This window comes from Bos grunniens, chromosome 13 (genome assembly GCF_055505025.1).
Source record: "Bos grunniens cultivar Pamir isolate PY7600 chromosome 13, Bosgru_T2T1.0, whole genome shotgun sequence".
Lineage (NCBI taxonomy): Eukaryota > Metazoa > Chordata > Mammalia > Artiodactyla > Bovidae > Bos > Bos grunniens.
The window spans coordinates 63,327,202-63,352,307 of record NC_141177.1 but is presented as its reverse complement, the minus strand read 5'-3'; the positions used below and the strand labels follow the sequence as shown (position 1 = coordinate 63,352,307).

Here is a 25,106-nt window from a genome sequence, read left to right as displayed (position 1 = left end):
GCTTCAATATACAGGCTGCCCAAAGTCATACCAAACCCACTGACATCTCAAAACTCATTACTGGACACTTCATTGCACTCCAGAGAGAAGAAATCCAGCTCTACCCACCAGAACACCGACACAAGCTTCCCTAACCAGGAAATCTTGACAAGCCACCTGTCCAACCCCACCCACAATGAGGAACCTCCACAATAAAGAGGAGCCACAAACTTTCTGAATACGGAAAGGCCACCCCAAACACAGCAATATAAACAAGATGAAAAGGCAGAGAAATACCCAGCAGGTAAAGGAACAGGATAAATGCCCACCAAACCAAACCAAAGAGGAAGAGATAGGGAATCTACCTGATAAAGAATTCCAAATAATGATAGTGAAAATGATCCAAAATCTTGAAAACAAAATGGAGTTACAGATAAATAGTCTGGAGACAAGGATTGTGAAGATGCAAGAAATGTTTAACAAGGACCTAGAAGTAATAAAAAAGAGTCAATATATAATGAATAATGCAATAAATGAAATAAAAAAACACTTTGGAGGGAATCAACCATAGAATAACAGAGGCAGAAGATAGGATAAGTGAGGTAGAAGATAGAATGGTAGAACTAAATGAAGCAGAGAGGAAAAAACAAAAATGAATTAAAAGAAATAAGGACAATCTCAGACACCTCTGGGACAATGTGAAATGCCCCAACATTCGAATCATAGGAGTCCCAGAAGAAAAAGACAAAAAGAAAGGCCATGAGAAAATACTTGAGGAGATAATAGTTGAGAACTTTCCTAAAATGGGAAGGAAATAATCACCCAAGTCCAAGAAACCCAGAGCATCCCAAACAATGTGAAACATCCCAAGATACATATTAATCAAATTAACAAAGATCAAACGGAACAAATATTAAAAGCAGCAAGGCAAAAACAACAAACAACACAAGGGGATTCTCATAAGGATAACAGCTAATCTTTCAATAGAAAGTCTTCAGGCTAGAAGGGAATGGCAGGACATACTTAAAGTGATGAAAGAAAATAACCTACAACCCAGATTACTGTACCCAGCAAGGATCTCATTCAAATATGAAGGAGAAATCAAAAGCTTTACAGACAAGCAAAAGCTGACAGAATTCAGCGCCATCAAACCAGCTCTCCAACAAATGCTAAAGGATCTTTTCTAGACAGGAAACACAGAAAGGGTGTACAAACTTAATCCCAAAACAATAAAGTAAATGGCAATGGGGTCATACTTATCAATAATTACCTTAAATGGGTTGAATGCCCCAACCAAAAGACAAAGCCTGGCTGAATGAAGACAAAAACAAGACCCCTATATATGTTGTCTACAAGAAGCCCACCTCAAAACAAGGGACACATACGGATTGAAAGTGAAGGACTGGAAAAGATATTCCAGGCAAATAGAGACCAAAGAAAGCAGGAGTAGAGATACTCAGTTCAGTTTAGTTGCTCAGTCATGTCTGACTCTTTGTGACCCCATGAATCGAGCATGCCAGGCCTCCCTGTCCATCACCAACTCCCAGAGTTCACTCAGACTCACATCCTTTGAGTCGGTGATGCCATCCAGCCATCTCATCCTCTGTCGTACCCTTCTCCTCCTGCCCCCAATCCCTCCCAGCATCAGGGTCTTTTCCAATGAGTCAACTCTTTGCATGAGGTGGCCAAAGTATTGGAGTTTCAGCTTCAGCATCAGTCCTTCCAATGAACACCCAGGACTGATCTCCTTTAGGATGGACTGGTTGGATCTTCTTGCAGTCCAAGGGACTCGTAAGAGTCTTCTCCAACACCACAGTTCAAAAGCATCAATTCTTTGGTGCTCAGCTTTCTTCACAGTCCAACTCTCACATCCATACATGACCACTGGAAAAATCATAGCCTTGACTAGACAGACCTTTGTTGTAGTCATATCACATAAAATAGACTTTAAAACAAAGGCTGTGGAAAGAGACAAAAAAGGACACTACATAATGATCAAAGGATCAATCCAAGAAGAAGATATAACACTTATAAATATACATGCACCCAACATAGGAGCACCACAATATGTAAGGCAAATGCTAACAAATATGAAAGGGGAAAATAACAATATCACAATAATAGTGGCAGACTTTAATAGTCCACTCACACCTATGAATAGATCAACTAAACATAAATTAACAAGGAAACACAAACTTTAAATGATACAATAGACCAGTTAAACCTAATTGATATCTATAGGACATCTCACCCCAAAACAATGAATTTCACCTTTTTCTCAAGTGCACATGGAACCTTCTCCAGGATAGACCACATTTTGGGCTATAAATCTAGCCTTGGTAAATTCAAGAAAATTGAAATCATTCCAAGCATCTTTTCTGACCACAAGGCAGTAAGATTAGATGTCAATTACAGGAGAAAAACTATTAAAAATTCCAACATATGGAGATTGAACAAAGCACTGCTGAATAATCAACAAATCACAGAAGAAATCAAAAAAGAAATCAAAATATGCATAGAAATGAATGAAAATGAAAACACAACAACCCAAACCTATGGAACACTATAAAAGCAGTGCTAAGGGGAAAGTTCATAGCAATACAGGCTTACCTCAAGAAACAAGTCAACTAAATAACCTAACTCTACACCTAAAGCAACTAGAAAAGGAAGAAATGAAGAACCCCAGGGTTAATAGAAGGAAAGAAATCTTAAAAATTAGGGCAGAAATAAATGCAAAATAAATAAAAGAGACCATAGCAAAAATCAACAAAGCCAAAAGCTAGTTCTTTGAAAGGATAAATAAAATTGACAAACCATTAGTCAGACTCATCAAGAAACAAAGGGAGAAAAATCAAATCAATAAAATTAGAAATGAAAATGGAGAGATCACAACAGACAACACACAAATACAAAGGATCATAAGAGACTACTATCAGCAATTATATGCCAATAAAATGGACAACTTGGAAGAAATGGACAAATTCTTAGAAAAGTACAACTTTCCAAAACTGGACCAGGAAGAAATAGAAAATCTTAACAGACCCCTCACAAGCACAGAAATTGAAACTGCAGTCCGAAATCTTCCAGCAAACAAAAGCCCAGGTCCAGACGGCTTCACAGCTGAATTCTACCAAAAATTTAGAGAAGAGCTAACACCTATCCTACATAAACTCTTCCAGAAAACTGCAGAGGAAGGTAAACTTCCAAACTCATTCTATGAGGCCACCATCACCCTAATTCCAAAACCTGACAAAGATCCCACAAAAAAAGAAAACTACAGGCCAATATCACTGATGAACATAGATGCAAAAATCCTTAACAAAATTCTAGCAAACGGAACCCAAAAACATCATGACCAAGTGGGCTTTATCCCAGGGATGCAAGGATTCCTCAGTATCTGCAAATCAACCAATGTAATACACCACATTAACAAATTGAAAAATAAAAACCATACGATTATCTCAATAGATGCAGAGAAAGCCTTTGACAAAATTCAGTACCATTTATGATAAAAAAAAAAAACCCTCCAGAAAACAGGAATAGAAGGAACATACCTCAATATAATAAAAGCTATATATGACAAACCCACAGCAAACATTATCCTCAATGGTTAAAAATTGAAAGCATTTCCCCAAAGTCAGGAACAAGACAAGGGTGCCCACTTTCACCATTATTATTCCACATAGTTTTGGAAGTTTGGCTACAGCAATCAGAGCAGAAAAAGAAATAAAAGGAATCCAAATTGGAAAAGAAGAAGTAAAACTCTGTTTGCAGATGACATGATCCTCTACATAGAAAACCCTAAAGGCTCGACCAGAAAATTATTAGAGCTAATCAATGAATATAGTAAAGTTGCAGGATATAAAATCAATACACAGAAATCCCTTGCATTCCTATACACTAACAATGAGAAAATAGAAAGAGAAATTAAGGAAACAATTCCATTCACCGTTGCAATTTAAAGAATAAAATACTCAGGAATATATCTACCTAAAGAAACAAAAGACCTATATATAGAAAAGTATAAAACACTGGTGAAAGAAATCAAAGAGGACACAAACAGATGGAGAAATATACCATGTTCATGGATCTGAAGAATCAATACAGTGAAAATGAGTATACTACCCAAAGCAATCTATAGATTCAATGCAATCTCTATCAAGCTACCAATGGTATTTTTCACAGAGCTAAAACAAATAATTTCACAATTTGTATGGAAATACAAATAACCTCAAATAGCCAAAGCAATCGAGAACTGAGAATGGAGAAGAAGAATGGAACTGGAGGAATCAACCTGCCTGACTTCAGGCTCTACTACAAAGCCACAGTCATCAAGACAGTATGGTACTGGCATAAAGACAGAAATATAGATCAATGGAACAAAATAGAAAGCCCAGAGATAAATCCACGCACCTATGGACACCTTATCTTTGACAAAGGAGGCAAGAATATACAATGATTAAAGACAATCTCTTTAACAAGTGGTGCTGGGAAAACTGGTCAACCACTTGTAAAAGAATGAAACTAGAACACTTTCTAACACCATACACAAAAATAAAATGGATTAAATATCTAAACCTAAGACCATAAACTATAAAACTCCTAGAGGAAAACTTAGGCAAAACACTCTCCAACATAAACCACAGCAGCATCCTCTATGACCCACCTCCCAGAGTAATGGAAATAAAAGCAAAAATAAACAAATGGGATCTAATTAAAATTAAAAGCTTCTGCACAACAAAGGAAACTATAAGCAAGGTGTAAAGACAGCCTTCAGAATGGGAGAAAATAATAGCAAATGAAGCAACTTACAGTGAATTAATCTCAAAAATATACAAGCAACTCCTGCAGCTCAATTACAGAAAAATAAACGACCCAATTAAAAAGTGGGCCAAAGAACTAAACAGACATTTCTCCAAAGAAGACATGCAGATGGCTAACAAATAAATGAAAAGATGCTCAACATCACTCATTATCAGAGAAATGCAAATCAAAACCACAATGAGGTACCATCTCATGCCAGTCAGAATGGCTGCAATCCAAAAGTCTACAAACAATAAATGCTGGAGAGGGTGTGGACAAAAGGGAACCCTCTTACACTGTTGGTGGGAAATCAAACTAGTACAGCCACTATGGAGAACAGTGTGGGGATTCTTGAAAAAACTGGAAAATAGAACTGCCATATGACCCAGCAATTTCACTACTGGGCATACACACTGAGGAAACCAGAATTGAAAGAGACATGTGTACCCCAATGTTCATCGCAGCACTGTTCATAACAGCCAGGACATGGAAGCAACCTAGGTGTCCATCAGCAGATGAATGGATAAGAAAGCTGTGGTACATATACACAATGGAATATTACTCAGCCATTAAAAAGAATACATTTGAATCAGTTCTAATGAGGTGGATGAAACTAGAACCTATTATACAGAGTGAAGTAAGCCAGAAAGAAAAACACCAATACAGTATACTAATGCATATATATGGAATTTAGAAAGATGGTAACGATAACCCTGTATGCGAGACAGCAAAAGAGACAGATGTATAGAACAGTCTTTGGACTCTGTTGGAGAGGGCAAGGGTGGGATGATTTGGGAGAATGGGATTGAAACATGTATATTATCATATGTGAAATGAATTGCCAGTCCAGGTTCGATGCACGATACAGGGTGCTCGGGGCTGGTGCACCAGGATGACCCAGAGGGATGGGATAGGGAGGGAGGTAGGAGGGGGTTCAGGATGGGGAACACATGTACACCCGTCACGAAGTCATGTCAATGTATGGAAAAACCAATACAATATTGTTAAGTAATTAGCCTCCAATTAAAATAAATAAGTTTATATTAAAAAAATAAAAATAAAGGTTGGGTTAAAAAGGGAAAGACTTAGTGAAACTAAACAGAGGTAAACTGAGATTATCCATTCTGAGGACCATGAAGAGAAATAAACAGAGCCTCAGAGACTGATGGAAACAAGCATATCAACATAAGCACAATGGGCAACAAAGAGGAAAAGCAGAGAAAGAAGAAAGAATCTGTGAAGAAATAATGATCAGTAACTTCCCCAATATTATGAAAAACAGTAATCTTCACATAAAGTAGCTCAACAAGCCCAGAGTAAAGCATACTTAATGAGATCCACACATACACATATCATAGTCAAGCTGTCAAAAACAGTTTCCTAGAACTTCCAAAATTCTTAATTTGAGGTGGGATTTTTGAGATTAAAACTTCATCTTCATTTGACATATTTTCATCTAATACCTATTTTCTCAACTATAAGAAAAGAAGATTTTAATCCACTAAAACAGGAAACTTGAATTGTGAAGCTCCTGAATTAAGATAGACCAAGTATCACCTAAAGTTTCCTTTCATTTTTGTAACAATTTAAATAAATGACCACAATTTTTTAAAAGACCAAAATATAAGACTGGACTATGATGTTTAGTGTAACCATGAGAGTGTTTCTACTGAAAGAATGTGTAGGCACTGTTATTTCATACACATACTTAAAAGTTGAAGGTAACTTCAGTTTTCTAAGCATATTCACTTTTTTTAAGTTTTCACACTTTAAACCATGAGATTGATTTTAAAATTTGAATAAAAAAATAGTGATTCAACATTCATTTAAAAATGAAAAATGGGATAGGAGGGGAAACACAAAGTATCCATGGATATTTATATTCAATATATTTTATAGTTTTAATAATTACAGATTATGTGTTCTGGAATAAAAGAAAAAATATTGGATTTGTAAACAATCTGACTATAAACTATTTATAAGATACACCACACCAAAGCTTAATAATACATAAAGGTGGAAAGCAAATATATGAAAAAAATACGTATGTATATATTAATCAAAATAAATCTGCTATAGTTATGTCAACATCAGACAAAACAGAAATTAAGTCAAAGGAACTTACCAAATATTAAGATGGTCTCTTTAATAAAAAGTTGAGTTCACCAGAAACATGCACTTTGATAAAACTGTATATACTTAATACAAGCAGTATAAGGAGGCCAGTAATACAAAAATAGATAAATCCAAAATTATAGCAGAAGAATTCAATATGCATGTTTCAGCAAATGGTAGAATGAAACAAAAATTCAAGAAAACCACGAAATAAAAAGAAAAATTTTACTGTAACTTTTGAAAACTTTGCAGTGATATTGTAAGTCTGAATCAGTCTACATATTCCACTTAATTAAAATCAATTAATTCAATTAAAATAATTTAATGCTGCTGCTGCTGCTAAGTCGCTTCAGTCGTGTCCGACTCTGTGCGACCCCACAGACGGCAACCCACCAGGCTCCTCCATCCCTGGGATTCTCCAGGCAAGAATACTGGAGTGGGTTGCCATTTCCTTCTCCAATGCATGAAAGTGAAGTCGCTCAGTCGTGTCCGACTCCTAGGAACCCCGTGGACTGCAGCCTACCAGGCTCCTCCATCCATGGGATTTTCCAGGCAAGAGTACTGGAGTGGGTTGCCCTTGCCTTCTCCCATTAAAATTTAAATTATTTAAATTTAAATTAAATCCCATTTAAATTAAATTAGCTAAGCTAAGTCGCTTCAGTCGTGTCCGACTCTGTATGACCCCATAGACGGCAGCCCACCAGGCTCCCCCATCCCTGGAATTCTCCAGGCAAGAACACTGGAGTGGGTTGCCATTTCCTTCTCCAATGCAGGAAAGTGAAAAAGTGAAAGTGAAGTCGCTCAGTCATGTCTGACTCTTCACAACCCCATGGACTGCAGCCTACCAGGCTCCTCCGTCCATGGGAGTTTCCAGGCAAGAGTACTGGAGTGGGGTGCCATTGCCTTCTCTGTTAAATTAAATTAAATCCCATTTAATTAAAAATAATTTAATGATTTTTATAATATTTACTACTGAATTTTTTCTATCAACTCCAAGTAAAATATTTTATCTGATACTTCATGCATACTCTGAGCTATAAGATGACTTTCATATGCACTAGACAACCAGATTTGTGCTATAAGCAATATATGCAATATATGTACCCAACAATATTTTGTCTCATTTATTAAAATATAAACAAGTCATACTCTGTGGTAATAAAGTATTAAAAGAGATTATCGAAGAATAAACATATGTGATTACATTTTTCACTTCTGTAAATAGAATCAGTCTTGTTTAGATATTCAGAGATATCAATAATCTGAAGTGAATAATAATTTAATACTGGCTAACACTATTTAAAATATTATTTCACTCTCTTGGCATATTCACACTTTCAGTTCAGTTCAGTCGCTCAGTCGTGTCTGACTCTGCGACTCCATGAACCGCAGCACGCCAGACACTTTAGAATAAAGTTAAAATTTGCAGTGTTAGATACGTCTAAAAAAAATATGTAATGATACAAAAATATACATCAGAAAAAGAGTAAAAGAAACTTATAAAGCAGGAAGAATTGAAGCACAAAGAAAATGGTATAACTTCATTCTCAAAGCATCAAAATTTGATGAAGTGTGACTATGATTGCTAATTAAAAGACAAAGATATAGGGACTTCCCTTGTAGTCCAGTGATTGAGACTCCACCTTACAACGCAGGGGACTTGGGTTTGATCCCTGGTCAGGGAACTAAGATCCTACATGCATGGTGCAACTAAGCTCATGTACCACAGCTAAGACCTAACAAAGCCAAATAAACAAATATTCAAAGAAAAAAAGACAAACATATCAAGCTGAATTTGAAAAATACTCAGTTATAATCTTCACACTAAAAGAAAAATCATAATGATACAAAATTATTAAAACAACAGGACAGAAAAAAATGCGTCACGAAAATACCAGTCGGAAGTTAAAGCCACATTAAAAGCAGGCATGGTAGTTTTTTTTATGGCCCCCCCCCAAAAAAAACCCTATAAAAATGATAAAATGGGTCCCTTATTAGAAAAGGGTCTGTCCTCTTGGGGCTTCCCTGGTGGTTCAGATGGTAAAGCATCTGCCTGCAATGCAGGAGACGTGGGTTTGATCCCTGGGTTGGGAAGATCCCCTGGAGAAGGAAATGGCAACCCACTCCAGTACTCTTGCCTGGGAAATTCTAGGAAAATTATTCATTTTAACTTTATATGAATGTTAATGATAAAGTATCATAAGACAAGATGACACAACATAAGAACAGAACAGAGTAATTCATAATCATAGCAGGAAATTTAACTCATCCAACTCAGGAATTATAGAACACAGATAAATAATCATTGAACAAAATACTTATAGATACATTCATGAACTATGGATCAAAGCTCTCCTGAATTTAACTGAAAATATTTTCCAAGATTTTAAATTAATTACTTACTATCAAAACTGCCACTTCCTGAAGCTTCAAGGTTAACTTGAGACCGCCTGTTTAAAACTGAAGCTATATCCTCAGGCAGTTGATCATCAATAGTTATAGCTTTTGGCTCTGTTATAAGAAACGCTAAATAGAAAAATGGATCTATTATAAAACTTCTGAATATACCAAGTAAGCAGCAAAGTTTCTTTCAATTCGTGCAACACTAAAGGAGGAGGACTGCAAAGCAGTGAATTATAATACATATTCAGACAGACCCTGGAAGAGAAGTAGGCAATTTGAGTGAGCAGTTTTCATGAGTGTATGTGGAGGCAGTCTTGTTATATACTAATCATTAACCATGCAAATACCAAACAAAAGTTGACCAAAGGTTTCATTTAGTTTTCTAGTTATCTTAGGGTATTTATACTTACATCAAGGCATAAAACTTCTATAAAATACATGCACAAATATTTATAAGGTGTTGTTCAATTTTTTTTCTCTATCCTGATCTTTGTTGCTTTATCCATTATTTAATGAAAATTAAAGAAAAAATATCTTTCAATGAGCCTAACTTCAAATAATTTAAAGTGAAATTTGCTCAGTCGTGTCTGACTCTTTGCAGCCCGACAGACTATACTGTCCATGGAATTCTCCAGGCCAGAATACTGGAGTGGGGAAGACTTTTCCTTCTCCAAGGGATCTTCCCAACCCAGGGATCGAACCCAGGTCTCCTGCATTGCAGGTGGATTCTTTACCAGCTGAGCCACAAGGGAAGCCCAAATAATTAAAAGTTATCTATAATTCTTACCATTGCGTCTATTTGCTCTAGCAGTTCCTGGTTTCAACAACCGTTTTTTAGCTTCTGATGGTGTTTCATTCTTAAGCAGAGGATTTTCATCTAATTTTCTACCAGGAGCTACATAAAGAGATACATTTTAGTCTACTAAATAGATACAACTATTGTGAAATCTTTATATTTAAAACAAATATACAGCAGAATTTTCTCTCATTTTTTTTAAGTTATAACTAAATTGCTGACAAAGGTTCATATAGTCAAAGCTACAGTTTTTCCAATATTCATGTAAGAGAGTTGGAACATAAACAAGGCCGAGCACTGAAGTGTGCTTTCAAAGTGTGGTGCTGGCACTCTTGAGAGTCCCTTGGATAGCAAGGAGACCAAACCAGTCAATCCTAAAGGAAATCAACCCTGGATATTCATTGGAAGGACTGATGCTGAAGCTGAAGCTCCAATACTTTGGCTATGGTCATGATGGGCAGAGCCGACTCATTGGAAAAGAACCTGATGCTGGGAAAGATTGAAGGAAAAAGGAGAAGAGGGCAGCAGAGGATGAGATGGCTAGATAGCATCACCGACTCAATGGACATGAATTTAAGCAAACTCCAGGAGACAGAGACAGTGGAGGACAGAAGAGCCTAGCATGCTGCAGTCCATGGGGTTGTGAATATTCGTACATGACTTTGTGACTGAACAGCAACAACTAAATTACCATAAAGCTAGGTCTGACATGAAAATAGCTTTAATGGGGTTGTGTTTTATTATTTCTAGCACATAATGTTAAGTGAGAAAAAAAGAAAAAGAAGATATCCAGTATGTTACCATTTGAGAAGGAAAACATGGGAAATGAGGGGGTAAAGTGGAGAGAAACAGAGACACTAATCTTTACAAAACAAAACACTAGAAAGTTAAATCAGAAAACAGTATACTTATTTGCCTTCAGGGGGCTGACAGTAGGGCTGGGGAGTACAGGAGGAATGATAGATAGTTCTCTAAGTACAGTTGGCCATTTGTATCTGTGGGTACCACATCTGCAGATTCAATCAACTGCAGGTTGCAAACATTCAGAAAAAATTCCACAAAGTTCCAAAAAGGAAAACTCTGCCATGTGCTGGCAACTACTTAGATAATATTTCCATTGTTGTTACAACTATTTGCATAGTGTTCACATTGTATTAGGTACTATAAGTAAGCAAGAGATGATTTAAAATATTTGGGAAGATATGCATAAGCTATATGCAAATATAGCAAATATATGCACCATTTTATATAAGGGACTTGAGCATCTCTGGATTTTGGTATCTAGAAGGGTCCTGGAACCAATCCCTTGTGGGTATACCAAGGGACAGCTGTACATCTTTTGCATGCTTGTACTTTGGGAAGTAGGTTAATGTTGTACATATTGCCTGCAAAATAAAGTCAACAAAATACTAAAACGGAAGTAAAATGGCAAAGAACTCTCAAACAAATTTAGCAGCATTTAGGATACATCAAATGAGTAAATGTGCTGCTGTTGTTCAGAGTCAAGTTCACACTGTAGAAGAAAGGACATACACATACAAAACAAAGGAAAGAAAAAATAAGACCTGAGAGGATAAATTAGAATCAAAGACATTCATGAGAACTCATGATTTCAAAATATACCTGTGTATATGCATTTATGTCTATGTAGGTATATATGTGTATGAATATGTGTATCTATATTTGTGTATGTATATCGAGGAGTCCACCTCCAGAACAAAATGTTACATGTGATATTTCATGACTGACCATATGCAATTACAGAGAGACACTACAATAATATTCAGAGACTTTAATAGTCCAAATTTAAACAATGAATAAAGCAACTAAGATCAAGAGGGAAACAGAATTGAACAAAACTATAAATTAAGAGTTCTGCAGAGGTTTTTTATTTCTATAGAACATTCCATCCAACAACAGCTAAGTCCGTATCCTGCTTAAATGCATATGGAAAGGCACTATAGCCAGCTTTCAGCGATAACTGGAGTTCCTGCCACTGCAACTTCTACCAGGGGCTAGAGCTGGCACTGCAGTGAGACTAACCCCACTGACCCCAACTGCTCTCCAGAATCAGGATACTACAGCAACTTTACCATGTATGGGACTGGAACTGCTGCTCTGCATCCCATTTCAGATCCCAAGTCACTGCTCTGACCAACCATTAATAGGTATGAGCTGCTATTTGTGAGTGAAAACCATATACTGATACTTTTGCAGAACATACCATATAAAACAATTAACTCAAAACTAAATTCATAAATCTCCTATAGGAAAACATAGGAATAAATCTCTATTACCTTGGATTTTGTAATGGATTCTCACATATAACACCAAAAGCACAAGGAACAACAACAACAAAAAAGATAAGGTGAGCTTCATGAAATTAAAAACTCTTATCCATTAAAGGATATTATCAAGAAAGTGAAAAGACAACCTAGAGAATGACAGAAAATATTTGCAAACCATAAGGTTTAATAGCCCAAACATATAAAGAACCTCTACAATTCATCAACAAAAAGAAATGACCCAATTAAAAAATGGGTGAAGCACTACTATTCAACATAATTTTGGAAGTACTAGCTACAACAATCAGAGAAGAAAAAGAAATAAAAGGAATCCAGATAAGAAAAGAAGTAAAACTCTCACTGTCTGCAGATAACATGATCCTCTACATTAAAAACCCTGATGACAACACCAGAAAATTACTAGAGCTACAATGAATAAGGTAAATTTGCAGGATATAAAATCAACACACAGAAATCCCTTGCATTCCTATATACTAACAATGAGAAAACAGAAAGAGAAATTAAGGAAACAATTCCATTTACCACTGCAACAAAAAGAATAAAATATTTAGAAATAAATTTACCTAAAGAAACAAAAGACCTATATATAGAAAACTATAAAACACTGATGAAAGAAATCAAAGATGACACAAATAGATGGAGAAATATACCATGTTCATGGATCGGAAGAATCAATATAGTGAAAATGAGTATACTAACAAAAGCAATCTATAGATTCAATGCAATCCCTATCAAGCTACTAACAGTATTTTTCACAGAACTAGAACAAATAATTTCACAATTTGTATGGAAATACAAAAAAACTCAAATAGCCAAAGCAATTTTGAGAAAGAAGAATGGAACTGGAGGAATCAACCTGCCTGACTTCAGGCTATACTACAAAGCTACAGTCATCAAGAAAGTATGGTACTGTCACAAAGACAGAAATATGGATCAATGGAACAAAACAGAAAGCCCAGAGATAAATCCATGCACCTATGGACACCTTATCTTCGACAAAGGAGGCAAACATATGCAATGGAGAAAAGACAATCTCTTTAACCAGTGGTGCTGGGAAAATCAGTCAACCACCTGTAAAAGAATGGAACTAGAACACTCTCTAATAGCTTACACAAAAATAAACTCAAAATGGATTAAAGATCTAAATGCAAGACCAGAAACTCTAAAACTCCTAGGGGAAAACATAGGCAGAACACTCTCTGACATAAATCACAGAAAGATCCTCTATGACTCACCTGCCACAGTAATGGAAATCAAAGCAAAAATAAACAAATGGGACCTAATTAAACTTAAAAGCTTTTGCATAATGAAGGAAACTATAAGCAAGGTGAAAAGAGAGCCTTCAGAATGGGAGATAATAATAGCAAATGAAGTAACTGACAAAGAATTAATCTCCAAAATATACAAGCAGCTCATGCAGCTCAATACCAGAAAAATAAATAAAGGACCCAATGAAAAAATGGGCCAAAGAACTAAACAGACATTTCTCCAAAGAAGACATACAGATGGCTAACAAACACATGAAAAGATGCTCAACATCACTCATTATCAGAGAAATGCAAATCAAAACTCACAATGAGGTACCATTTCATGCCAGTCAGAATGGCTGCCATCAAAAAGTCTACAAACAATAAATGCTGGAGAGGGTGTTGGGAAACAGGAACCCTCTTACACTGTTGGTGGGATTGCAAACTAGTACAGCCACTATGGAGAACAATGTGGAGATTCCTTAAAAACCTGGAAATGTGACCCAGGAATCCCACTATTGGGCATACACACTGAGGAAACCAGAATTGAAAGAGACACATGTACCCCAATGTTCATTGCAGCACTGTTTACAATAGCTAGGACATGGAAGCAACCTAGATGTCCATCAGCAGACGAAGGGATAAGAAAGCTGTGGTACGTATACACAATGGAATATTACTCAGCTATTAAAAAGAATCCATTTCAGTCAGTTCTAATGAGATGGATGAAACTGAAGCCTAGTATACAGAGTGAAGTTAAGTCAGAAAGAAAAATACCAATACAGTATATTAATACATATATGGAATTTAGAAAGATGGTAATGATGATGCTATATGCAAGACAGCAAAAGAGATATATGTAAAGAACAGACTTTTGGACTCTGTGGGAGAAGGTGAGGGTGGGATGATTTGCGAGACTAGCATTGAAACATGTATACTACCATATGTGAAATGTATGACCAGTCCAAGTTTGATGCATGAAGCAGGGCACTCAAAGTCAGTGCACTGGGACAACCCAGAGGGATGGGATGGGGAGGGAGGGGGGTCAGGACGTGGGGGACACATGTGCACCTGTGGCTGATTTATGTATGGCAAAAACCACCACAATATTGTAAAGTAATTAGCCTCCAATTAAAATAAATAAATTAATAAAAAAATAAAATATAAGTATTTAAATTTTGAAATTCTTCTCTAAGAACCATTTAAACAATATTTTTCACATTTGGATATATAATATTTTCCTTATTATTAAAAGTTCTATTTTCTAATTCCATTTTTATATCTTACTTGATTAAATTATATACAATTTATAAAAATTATACAAAAATTTTAAATGACCAAATACATGATTTTAAAATATTTATTTCCAAGTTAACTTAATTTTGATAAGAGGATATCATTTATATGGTGGCACAATTTTGTTGTGTTTTACTGAGACTTGATTTAAAGTCAAGTAGGTAATAAATACTTTAAATATTAAAAAAAAATGGTGAAGGAGTTGTAAAGACATTTTTTCCAAAGAAGATAAACAAATTACCAATAAGCACACAAAAAGATGCATATAATCTTTAATAATTAAGTAAAAATGAATCAAAATTATAATGAGATACACTTCATACCTACTGGAATAAACATAATTCAAACAAAAAGGAAAACAAGGGTGTGTACCATTGTACATTGTTACTAGGAACAGAAAATAGTGCAGCCACTGTGGAAAACTGTTGTGCAGTTCCTCAGAAAGCTAAACTTAAAATTATTTTATGATCCAGCAAATATACTCCTACCCAAACAACTGAAAACAGAGATTTAAACAGATATCCTACACCATGTTCCGTGTAGAATTATTCACAGTAGCCAAAAATGGAAGCAATCTAAATGTCCATCAGCAGATGAATGGATAAACAAAATGTGGTATGTCATACATTAATACATTCAGTTCAGTTCAATTGCTCAGTTGTGTCTGACTCTTTGCGACCCCATGAACTGCAGCACGCCAGGCCTCCCTGTCCATCACCAACTCTCAGAGTTTACCCAAACTCATGCCCATTGAGTCGGTGATACCATCCAACCATCTCATCCTTTGTCGTCCCCTTCTCCTTCTGCCCTCAATCTTTCCCAGCATCAGGGTCTTTTCAAATGAGTTAGCTCTTCGCATCAGGTGGCCAAAGTATTGGAGTTTCAGCTTCACCATCAGCATCACCTTCCAATGAACACCCAGGACTGATCTCCTTTAGGATGGACTGGTTGGATCTCTCTTCTCCAACACCACAGTTCATAAAAAGAAACAAAATTCGGACATATGCTAAACTGTGGTGAACCTTGAAAATATTATGCTAAGTGAAACAGGCCAGGTGCAAAAGGACAAATATATAATTCCACTAACATGAAACATAATAGCCAAACCCACAGAAAGTAAGTAAGTGGAAGAAAGCAAGTGAGTAAGTGAAAGAAAGTAAGTGAGAGGTTACCAGGGGCCGGATGGAGGCAGGATTGGGAGTTACTGCCTAACATGTTTCTTTTCAGGGTGATGAAAGTTGTGGATATAGATGTAGTGATGATTGCACAACACTGAATGCAGTTGATGCTATTGAATTTTATACTTTAAAGATGATTAAAATGTCAAATTTTATGTATATTTTATCACAATGGAAAAAAAATGGGTCAGTTGATTAAATTGAGTTCAATACTGGTTAAAAATTCATGATAAACTCTGAACAAAAGAAAACATCCTGACCATAATCAAAATATTTATCTCAGGTAACTAATCATCATAGGTGAAACCATAGAGACACTCTCATTTCAAAGCACAAAACAAGAGCAATACTTCCATACTCTCAGTTCAGTCACTCAGTTGTGTCCAACTCTTTGCAACCCCATGCTGCAGCACGCCAGGCTGCCCTGTCCATCACCAACTCCTGGAGCTAGCTCAAACTCAAGTCCATCAAGTTGGTGATGCCATCCAACCATCTCATCCTCTGTTGTTCTCTTCTCCTTCTGCCTTCAATCTTTTCCAGCATCAGGGTCTTTTCCAATGAGTCAGTTCTTCATATCTGGTGGCCAAAGTATTGGAGTTCCAGCTTCAGCATCAGTCCTTCCAATGAATATTCAGGACTGATTTCCTTTAGGATTGACTGGTTTGATCTCCTTGCATCATAACTGTTTAAAAAAAATTACTTTGGAAGTTTCAGCCAATGCAATAAGATATGGATGGGTCATAATAAAAGCTATGTATGTTGGGAAAAAAGAATAAACTGATGTTTTATAAAATATACATTGAACACCCCAAAACCCAGCTAAAACATTAATTATTTATAACCCAAAGCATATTTTTTCCTGCTATACTCTGATGAATTTGGGGTATAATATTATGTTAAGAATTCATAATGCCAAATACTGTTATTTGGTTGAGACAAAGCTATCACTTTCCTTTTACATAAAGTTTAGTTAAGATAGACTGAGCAGTATGTTAACTCACCAAATTAATCTTTACACATTGGTCAGTATATTTATATATTATCTCATGACTGTCTAAAAAGTTATTTCTATACTTAGTAATGTTCTCACATCATTTACTTACAACATGGGAACACAAAGTCATTAATATCTTTTTCTTACAAAAGACAAAATCTTTTTACCTTGAAACCCTCTTGCTTCTTGGTAAGTTTGTTTTTCAAGCTTAGTTTTAAATTTCTCTTCTAAAATATCAGCCTTAATCACAAAAGTTAAAACAAGTAATTACAAATTATGCATCACAGAACTCTAATTACCTTCTTCTATAATATCATTAAAGAAACTTTTTATCTTTCATTATTTCTTGAATGTATCAAACTTAAAAATGAAAACAATTAATGCATATGAGGGACATTTTGGAACACCTAATAGTGTGGAAGGACCTTTCCCAAGCAAAATTGTGATCCCTCTTCATAAATAATTCCAAATAAATCAAGTTAATGTTTTAACATTATGAGTCTAGTTTAGATTTATATTTTCACCTAATTCAATCTCTAGACAAACTCAAATGGCTTTACAAAATTATTTTTATAATGCCACTTAATAGCTTGCATGATAAAAAATATTGTGAATATGTTAAATATCATTTATATATATATGAATATATGTCAAATATCATTATCATTTTTCTTTTTCCCAGAATTTTAACTAAGAATTTCCTAGTTAAATTGTATTTAGCAAAGGCAATTTTAATAATTTTCTAAGGCATGTTTAAGGTATATAAAATTATTTCAAAACAACTATGCTCTCACAATTACCTTAACATGTAAAAATGTTTATAGATGAACATGAAATAATTTCTCTGTCTCAAAATTACATATTTTTCAATTTATCATTAAAATTATAATTCAAGCCACAAATTCTTTGTTGGTACAGATGAGAACTTTTACATTAAAATATTGATTCCCAAATATCCCTTTAAAATTCTAAATATATAATAGGTTTTATCATAGTTAGGGAGTTTGGGATCAATATATACACATTGCTATATTTAAAATGGGTAACCACAAGGACCTACTGTATAGCACATGGAACTCTGCTCAATGTTATGTGGCAGCCTGGATGGGATAGGGGTTTGGAGGACAATGGACACATGTATACATATGGCTGAGTCCCTTTGCTGTCCACCAGAAACTATCATGACATTGTTAATCGGCTGTACTCCAAAACAAAATAAATTAAAAAAAATAGTAATAATTGAATCAAAAGGGAATTTTTTAATTCCATTTAAATAGGAAAATATTGATGCTTTAAATTAACATTGAATGAAAATATTGAAGATGTATAGCAATTAAAATAAAAAGCTTTCAATTTATTATGTTGTATCTTACCACCTTTGAGATGTCAGTACCCAGTACCCTTCTTTGAACAACAGAAGGTGAGATGAATGATGATGCAAACATTTCATTCTCTTGAAGCAATTTTCCAGCAGACTGTGCATCTTTAATTTCTTCATGCTGTAACATTGTTGTGAATGTTTTATCATAGTTCTTTGATGAAACTATACGGGATAGATCTTCATCAGTTAAACGTTCACTTGGAGTCTTTAAAAAAGATGATCCATCTTGAGACTTGAGGATCTGTGAAAGATCTGAAATAGCAGGGCTAGCTCTTTCCTTCTCTGAGCTTTAGAATTACAAAACATCTGGTATTAGATTATATGAACAACATTTTTTATTTGTAACTAAAGAATCATTTGCATAATCTATAACAATATTAAATGAGCAATTAAATGAGCAAATAAATTATTCACTAATTAATAGTAATACAAATGTGAAATTGATGCTAGATAACAAGCTAAGGATAATATATCTCATGGGTTTTAAAATGGAGACAAAGAGTCTCAAATTGGCCAAGACAGCAGAGTGGGAACACTCTGAGCCCACCTCCTCTAATGGGCATATCAAAATTACAACCATTTACAGAGCAACTATTGATGAGAAAAACTGGATGATTAGCAGAATCTTCTACTAAAGATTTAAAGAAGGAACCACAAGAAGATAGGGAGAAGTGGAGTCACACTATAGTCAAGATCCACAGCCGCAAGTGAGTAACCCACAAAGGGAGGACGATTACAATTGCAGAGGTTATCCCCGAGGAGCAAGAGGTCCAAGCCCCACACTGGGGTCACCAGCCCAGGAGTCCTACACCAACACAAGCCATCTAGAACATTCGGCTTTGAAGGTCAATGGGACTTACTTTCAGGAAAGTCAGAATATTATGGGAAATAGAGACGCCCTTCTAAGAAAACACACACATAATCTCACACACTCCAGGAGTCATAGCAGAATCAGTCATTTAAAAGGAGACTGGATTACACCCACCTGCTACTCTTGGAGAGTTTACCAGAGAGGCAGAAGGCAACTGGAGCTCACCATGGGGACACAGACACTGGTGGCAGGCAATTTTGAAAGTTCTTTCTACCACATGGTCACTGGCACAACCAAGCTCCACTCTGGAATACTCCCTCTAGCTTATTGGGACCCAGCCTCGCCCACCAGTCTGTCAGAACCAGAACTGGGACCCCTCAGGCCAAGCAACTAGCCAGGAAGGGACTTACTCAGTAGCTGCTTTCAGAGGACCTGAGCCCACAGTCACCCTGGGACACAGCCCTATCCACCAGCCCAGTCAGACCAGCCCCAGGACCACTGCGGCCTGCAGCCTGCCATGGTAGGACCCAGCCCACTCACCAGCAGGTCAATACCAAGTATTTAAACACCTTAGGCTCCGTAGCCAGCTGCCCAGGGATTTGGCCACAACCCTAACCAGGTTGGAACAAGCGTCAGATAACTACTCATCCTGCAGCCAGCTGTATCATGAACCAGTCCAACATCAAACCTAATATTGGCATTATAGAAATCTCAGAAGGAGAAGTGAGAGAAAGGGGGCAGAGGGCATATCTGAAGATAAAATAGCTTAAAAACTCCTATAGCCTGGGAAAGGAAATGGTATCAAGGTCCAGGAAGCACTGAGAGTTCCAAACACAATCATTCCAAAGACAACCACACCAAGACACACCACAATTAAAATGAGAAAAATTTAGATAAAGAGAGAACAGTAAAACAAGGGAAAGCAACAAGTTAGGTAAAAGAGAACTCCAAAAGGCCAGGCTATCAGCTAACTTTTCAGCAGAAACTCTATAGGCCAGAGGGGAGTGGCATGATGTATTTTAAATGATGAAAGGGAAAACCTACACCCCATAATGCTTTCATTCAGATTTGATGGTGAGATCAAAAGTTGTACAACCAACCAAAAGCAGAGTTCAGCATTACCAAGCCAGCATTACAAGAAATGTTAAGGGAACTTCCCAAGTGAAAAGAAAAGGCAAAAACTAGAAACATAAAAAGTACAAAAGTGAAAAGCTCATTGTTAAAAGCAAATATACAGTAAAGGTAGTAAATCAACCACATACAAAGTTAGGAGGAAGATTAAAAGACTAAACTAGTAAAATTTTCTATATTCACAATAAGCAGTTAAGAGATACAAAAAGATGTAAAAGACGATGTCAAAAACAGTAGTCATGGAGGGGGTGGAGAGAAGTGAAAACACAGGGTTGTTAAGATGTTTAAAATGCAGAAATTAGCAACTGAAAATAATCACATGTATATTGAGAGATTCCTACATATAAAACTGATGGTAACCACAATCCAAAAATCTACTCTAGATACACAAAAAAAGAATCCAAACATGACACTAAAGGCAGTCGTCAAAACACAAGAGAATGAAAGGGGATAAAAGGTCTATAAAACCAATTCTAAAACAATTAACAAAATGTCAATTAGAACATACCAATCAAAATCACATTGAATGTAAATAGAATAAATCCCCCAATCAAGACACAGACTGACTGAATGGATACAAAACAAGACACACACACACACACACACACACACACACACACACACTGCCTACAAGAGACTCACTTCAGACCTAAGACATCCAACCATCTAGAAGTCAGGTGATATAAAAAGATGTCTCATGCAAATGAAAATCAAAAGAAACCTGGCATAGCAATACTTAGAAAAAAGTATATAGATTTAAAACAAAGACTATTATAAGAAACAAAGGAAGGAATTAAACAACGAAAAAGGGATCAATCCAAGAATATAAAACTGTAAATATATATGCACCCATTGTAGGAACACCTAAATGCATAAAACAAATATTAATAATACATAAAGAGAAACTGGCAGTAACACAAAAATAGTAGGGGACTTTAACACCCCACTCACATCAAAAGGACAGATGATCCAGACAGAAAATCAATAAAGAAACACTAACTTTAATCACACATTAAACCACATGGATTAGGTAGATACATGGAACAGTCCATACAAAATCAGCAGAATACATATTGTTTCAACTGCACATGGAATATTCTGTAGGAAAAATCTCATGTGAGGCCACAAAAGAAGTCTCAGCAAATTCAAGCAAGCTGAAATTATATCAACCATCTTTTCTGATTGCAACACTATGAAACTAGATCAACTACAAGAAAAAAAACTGCAAAAAAAAAAAAAAAAGACACAAACGTGGAAGTTAAACAATATGCTACTAAACAACCAATGAATCACTGAATAAATCAAAGAGGAAATAAATACCTAGAGACAAACGATAACAACATGACAATCTAAAACCTATGGGATGTAGCAAAGCAGCTCTAAGAAGGAAGTTAACAGCAAACAAGCTTACCTCAGGAAATAAGAAAAACATCAAATAAACAACCTAATCTTACACCTAAATGAGCTACAGAAACAAACAAACAAACAAAACCAATAGTCAGAGGAAAGAAATCATAAAGATTAGAGTAGAAGTAAATAAAACAGAAACTAAAAAAAAAAAAAGATCAATGAAGCTAAAGGCTGGTCATTTGAAAAGATAAGCAAAATGAATAAACCTTTAGCCAGACTCACCAAGAAAAAAAGAAAGTGCCCAAATCAATAAAAATGAAAAGAAATAAATGAAAAAGAAGTTACAACCAACATCACAAAAATAAAAAGAATCATAAGAGACTACTTGCTGCTGTTCCTTAGCGTTCAGTTGTGTCCAACTCTTTTGCGATCCCATGGACTGTAGCCCGCCAGGCTCCACTTTCCATGGGATTCTCCAGGCAAGAATACTGGAGTGGGCTGCCATTTCCTACTGCAGGGAATCTTCCCAACCTAGGGATGGAATCTGCCTCTCTCGCAGCTCCTGCATTGGCAGGTGGATTCTTTACCACTTTGGGAATGGACAACCTAGCTTTTCAGGACAAATTCTTAGAAAGGTACAATCTCCTAAACTTAAACCAGGAAGAAACAGAAATATGAACAGACCAACTACCAGTACTGAAACTGAATCAATAATTTTAAAACTCACAACAAACAACAATCCAGCTTCAGAGGCTTCACAGGTGAATTCTACCAAACACTTAAAAACTTAACCCTTATGCTTATAGATTCAATGCAATCCCTATCAAGCTACCAACAGTATTCTTCACAGAGCTAGAACAAATAATTTCACAATTGTATGGAAATACAAAAAACCTCGAATAGCCAAAGCGATCTTGAGAACGAAGAATGGAACTGGAGGAATCAACCTACCTGACTTCAGGCTCTACTACAAAGCCACAGTTATCAAGACAGTATGGTACTGGCACAAAGACAGAAATATTGATCAATGGAATAAAATAGAAAGCCCAGAGATAAATCCACGCACATATGGACACCTTATCTTTGACAAAGGAGGCAAGAACATACAATGGATTAAAGACAATCTCTTTAACAAGTGGTGCTGGGAAATCTGGTCAACTGCTTGTAAAAGAATGAAACTAGACCACTTTCTAACATCATACACAAAAATAAACTCAAAATGGATTAAAGATCTAAACGTAAGACCAGAAACTATAAAACTCCTAGAGGAGAACATAGGCAAAACACTCTCTGACATACATCACAGCAGGATCCTCTATGACCCACCTCCCAGAATATTGGAAATAAAAGCAAAAATAAACAAATGGGACCTAATTAACCTTAAAAGCTTCTGCACATCAAAGGAAACTATTAGCAAGGTGAAAAGACAGCCTTCAGAATGGGAGAAAATAATAGCAAATGAAGCAACCGACAAACAACTAATCTCAAAAATATACAAGCAACTCCTACAGCTCAACTCCAGAAAAATAAACGACCCAATCAAAAAATGGGCCAAAGAACTAAAAAGACATTTCTCCAAAGAAGACATACAGATGGCTAACAAACACATGAAAAGATGCTCAACATCACTCATTATCAGAGAAATGCAAATCAAAACCACTATGAGGTACCATTTCACACCAGTCAGAATGGCTGCGATCCAAAAGTCTACAAATAATAAATGCTGGAGAGGGTGTGGAGAAAAGGGAACCCTCTTACACTGTTGGTGGGAATGCAAACTAGTTCAGCCACTATGGAGAACAGTGTGGAGATTCCTTAAAAAACTGGAAATAGAACTGCCTTATGATCCAGCAATCCCACGGCTGGGCATACACACTGAGGAAACCAGAAGGGAAAGAGACACGTGTACCCCAATGTTCATCGCAGCACTGTTTATAATAGCCAAGACATGGAAGCAACCTAGATGTCCATCAGCAGATGAATGGATAAGAAAGCAGTGGTACATATACACAATGGAGTATTACTCAGCCATTAAAAAGAATACATTTGAATCAGTTCTAATGAGGTGGATGAAACTGGAGCCTATTATACAGAGTGAAGTAAGCCAGAAGGGAAAACATAAATACAGTATACTAACGCATATATATGGAATTTAGAAAGATGGTAACAATAACCCGGTGTATGAGACAGCAAAAGAGACACTGATGTATAGAACAGTCTTATGGACTCTGTGGGAGAGGGAGAGGGTGGGAAGATTTGGGAGAATGGCAATGAAACATGTAAAATATCATGTAGGAAATGAGTTGCCAGTCCAGGTGTGATGCACGATGCTGGATGCTTGGGGCTGGTGCACTGGGACGGCCCAGAGGGATGGTATGGGGAGGGAGGAGGGAGGAGGGTTCGGGATGGGGAACACATGTATACCTGTGGCGGATTCATTTTGATATTTGGCAAAACTAATACAATTATGTAAAGTTAAAAAATAAAATAAAATTAGAAAAAAAAAAAAAAACTATTCCAAAAAATTGCAGAGGAAGGAACACTTCCAAATTCATGGCATGAGGCAGCATCAACCTGACACCAAAACAAGACAAAGATACCACAAAAAAAGAAAATTACAGGCCAAAATCACTAATAAATATAGATGGAAAAATCTGCAATACTAGTGAATTATATTCAACAATACATTAATACATGATTAAGTGGGATTTATCAGAGGAATTTGGCTTAAAACTGAACATTCAAAAAACTAAGATCATTTCATCTGGTCCCATCACTTCATGGCAAATAGATGGAGAAACAATGGAAACAGTGACAGACTTTATTTTGGGGGGCTTCAAAAAATTTGGGGGCTCCAAAATCACCACAGATGGTGACTGCAGAAATTAAAAGACACTTGCTTCTTGGAAGTGAAGCTATGACCAACCTAGACAGCATGTTAAAAAGCAGAGACACTACTTTGCAAACCAAGGTCTAGTCAAAGAGATGGTTTTTCCAATAGTCATGTATGGATGTGAGAGTTGGACTATAAAGAAAGTTAAGCACCGAAGAATTGAAGCTTTTGAACTGTGGTTTTGGAGAAGACTCGAGAATCCCTTGGACTGCAAGGAGATCCAACCAGTCCATCCTAAAGGAAGTCAGTCCTGAATATTCATTGGAAGGACTGATGCTGAAGCTGAAACTCCAGTACTCTGGCCACCTGATGAGAACAACTGACTCATTTGAAAAGACCCTGATGCTGGGAATGATTGAAGGTGGGAGGAAAAGGGGACCACAGAGGATGAGATGGTTGGATGTCATCACTGACGTGGACATG

General features: G+C 36.2%; 1 protein-coding gene across 1 annotated transcript in view; it reads right to left on the bottom strand.

Annotated features, from left to right (window-relative positions):
• Positions 1 to 25,106, bottom strand: part of CCDC7 (coiled-coil domain containing 7) — a 274,689-nt gene that overhangs the window by 188,156 nt on the left and 61,427 nt on the right. Inside the window, exons 17-20 of the mRNA XM_086334569.1 lie at positions 18,491 to 18,739; positions 17,285 to 17,357; positions 10,088 to 10,195; positions 9,301 to 9,423 (exon numbers count right to left, since the gene is read on the bottom strand). Coding sequence (XP_086190695.1) covers positions 9,301 to 9,423; positions 10,088 to 10,195; positions 17,285 to 17,357; positions 18,491 to 18,739 — 553 coding nt within the window. The remainder of the gene's footprint in view (positions 1 to 9,300; positions 9,424 to 10,087; positions 10,196 to 17,284; positions 17,358 to 18,490; positions 18,740 to 25,106) is intronic.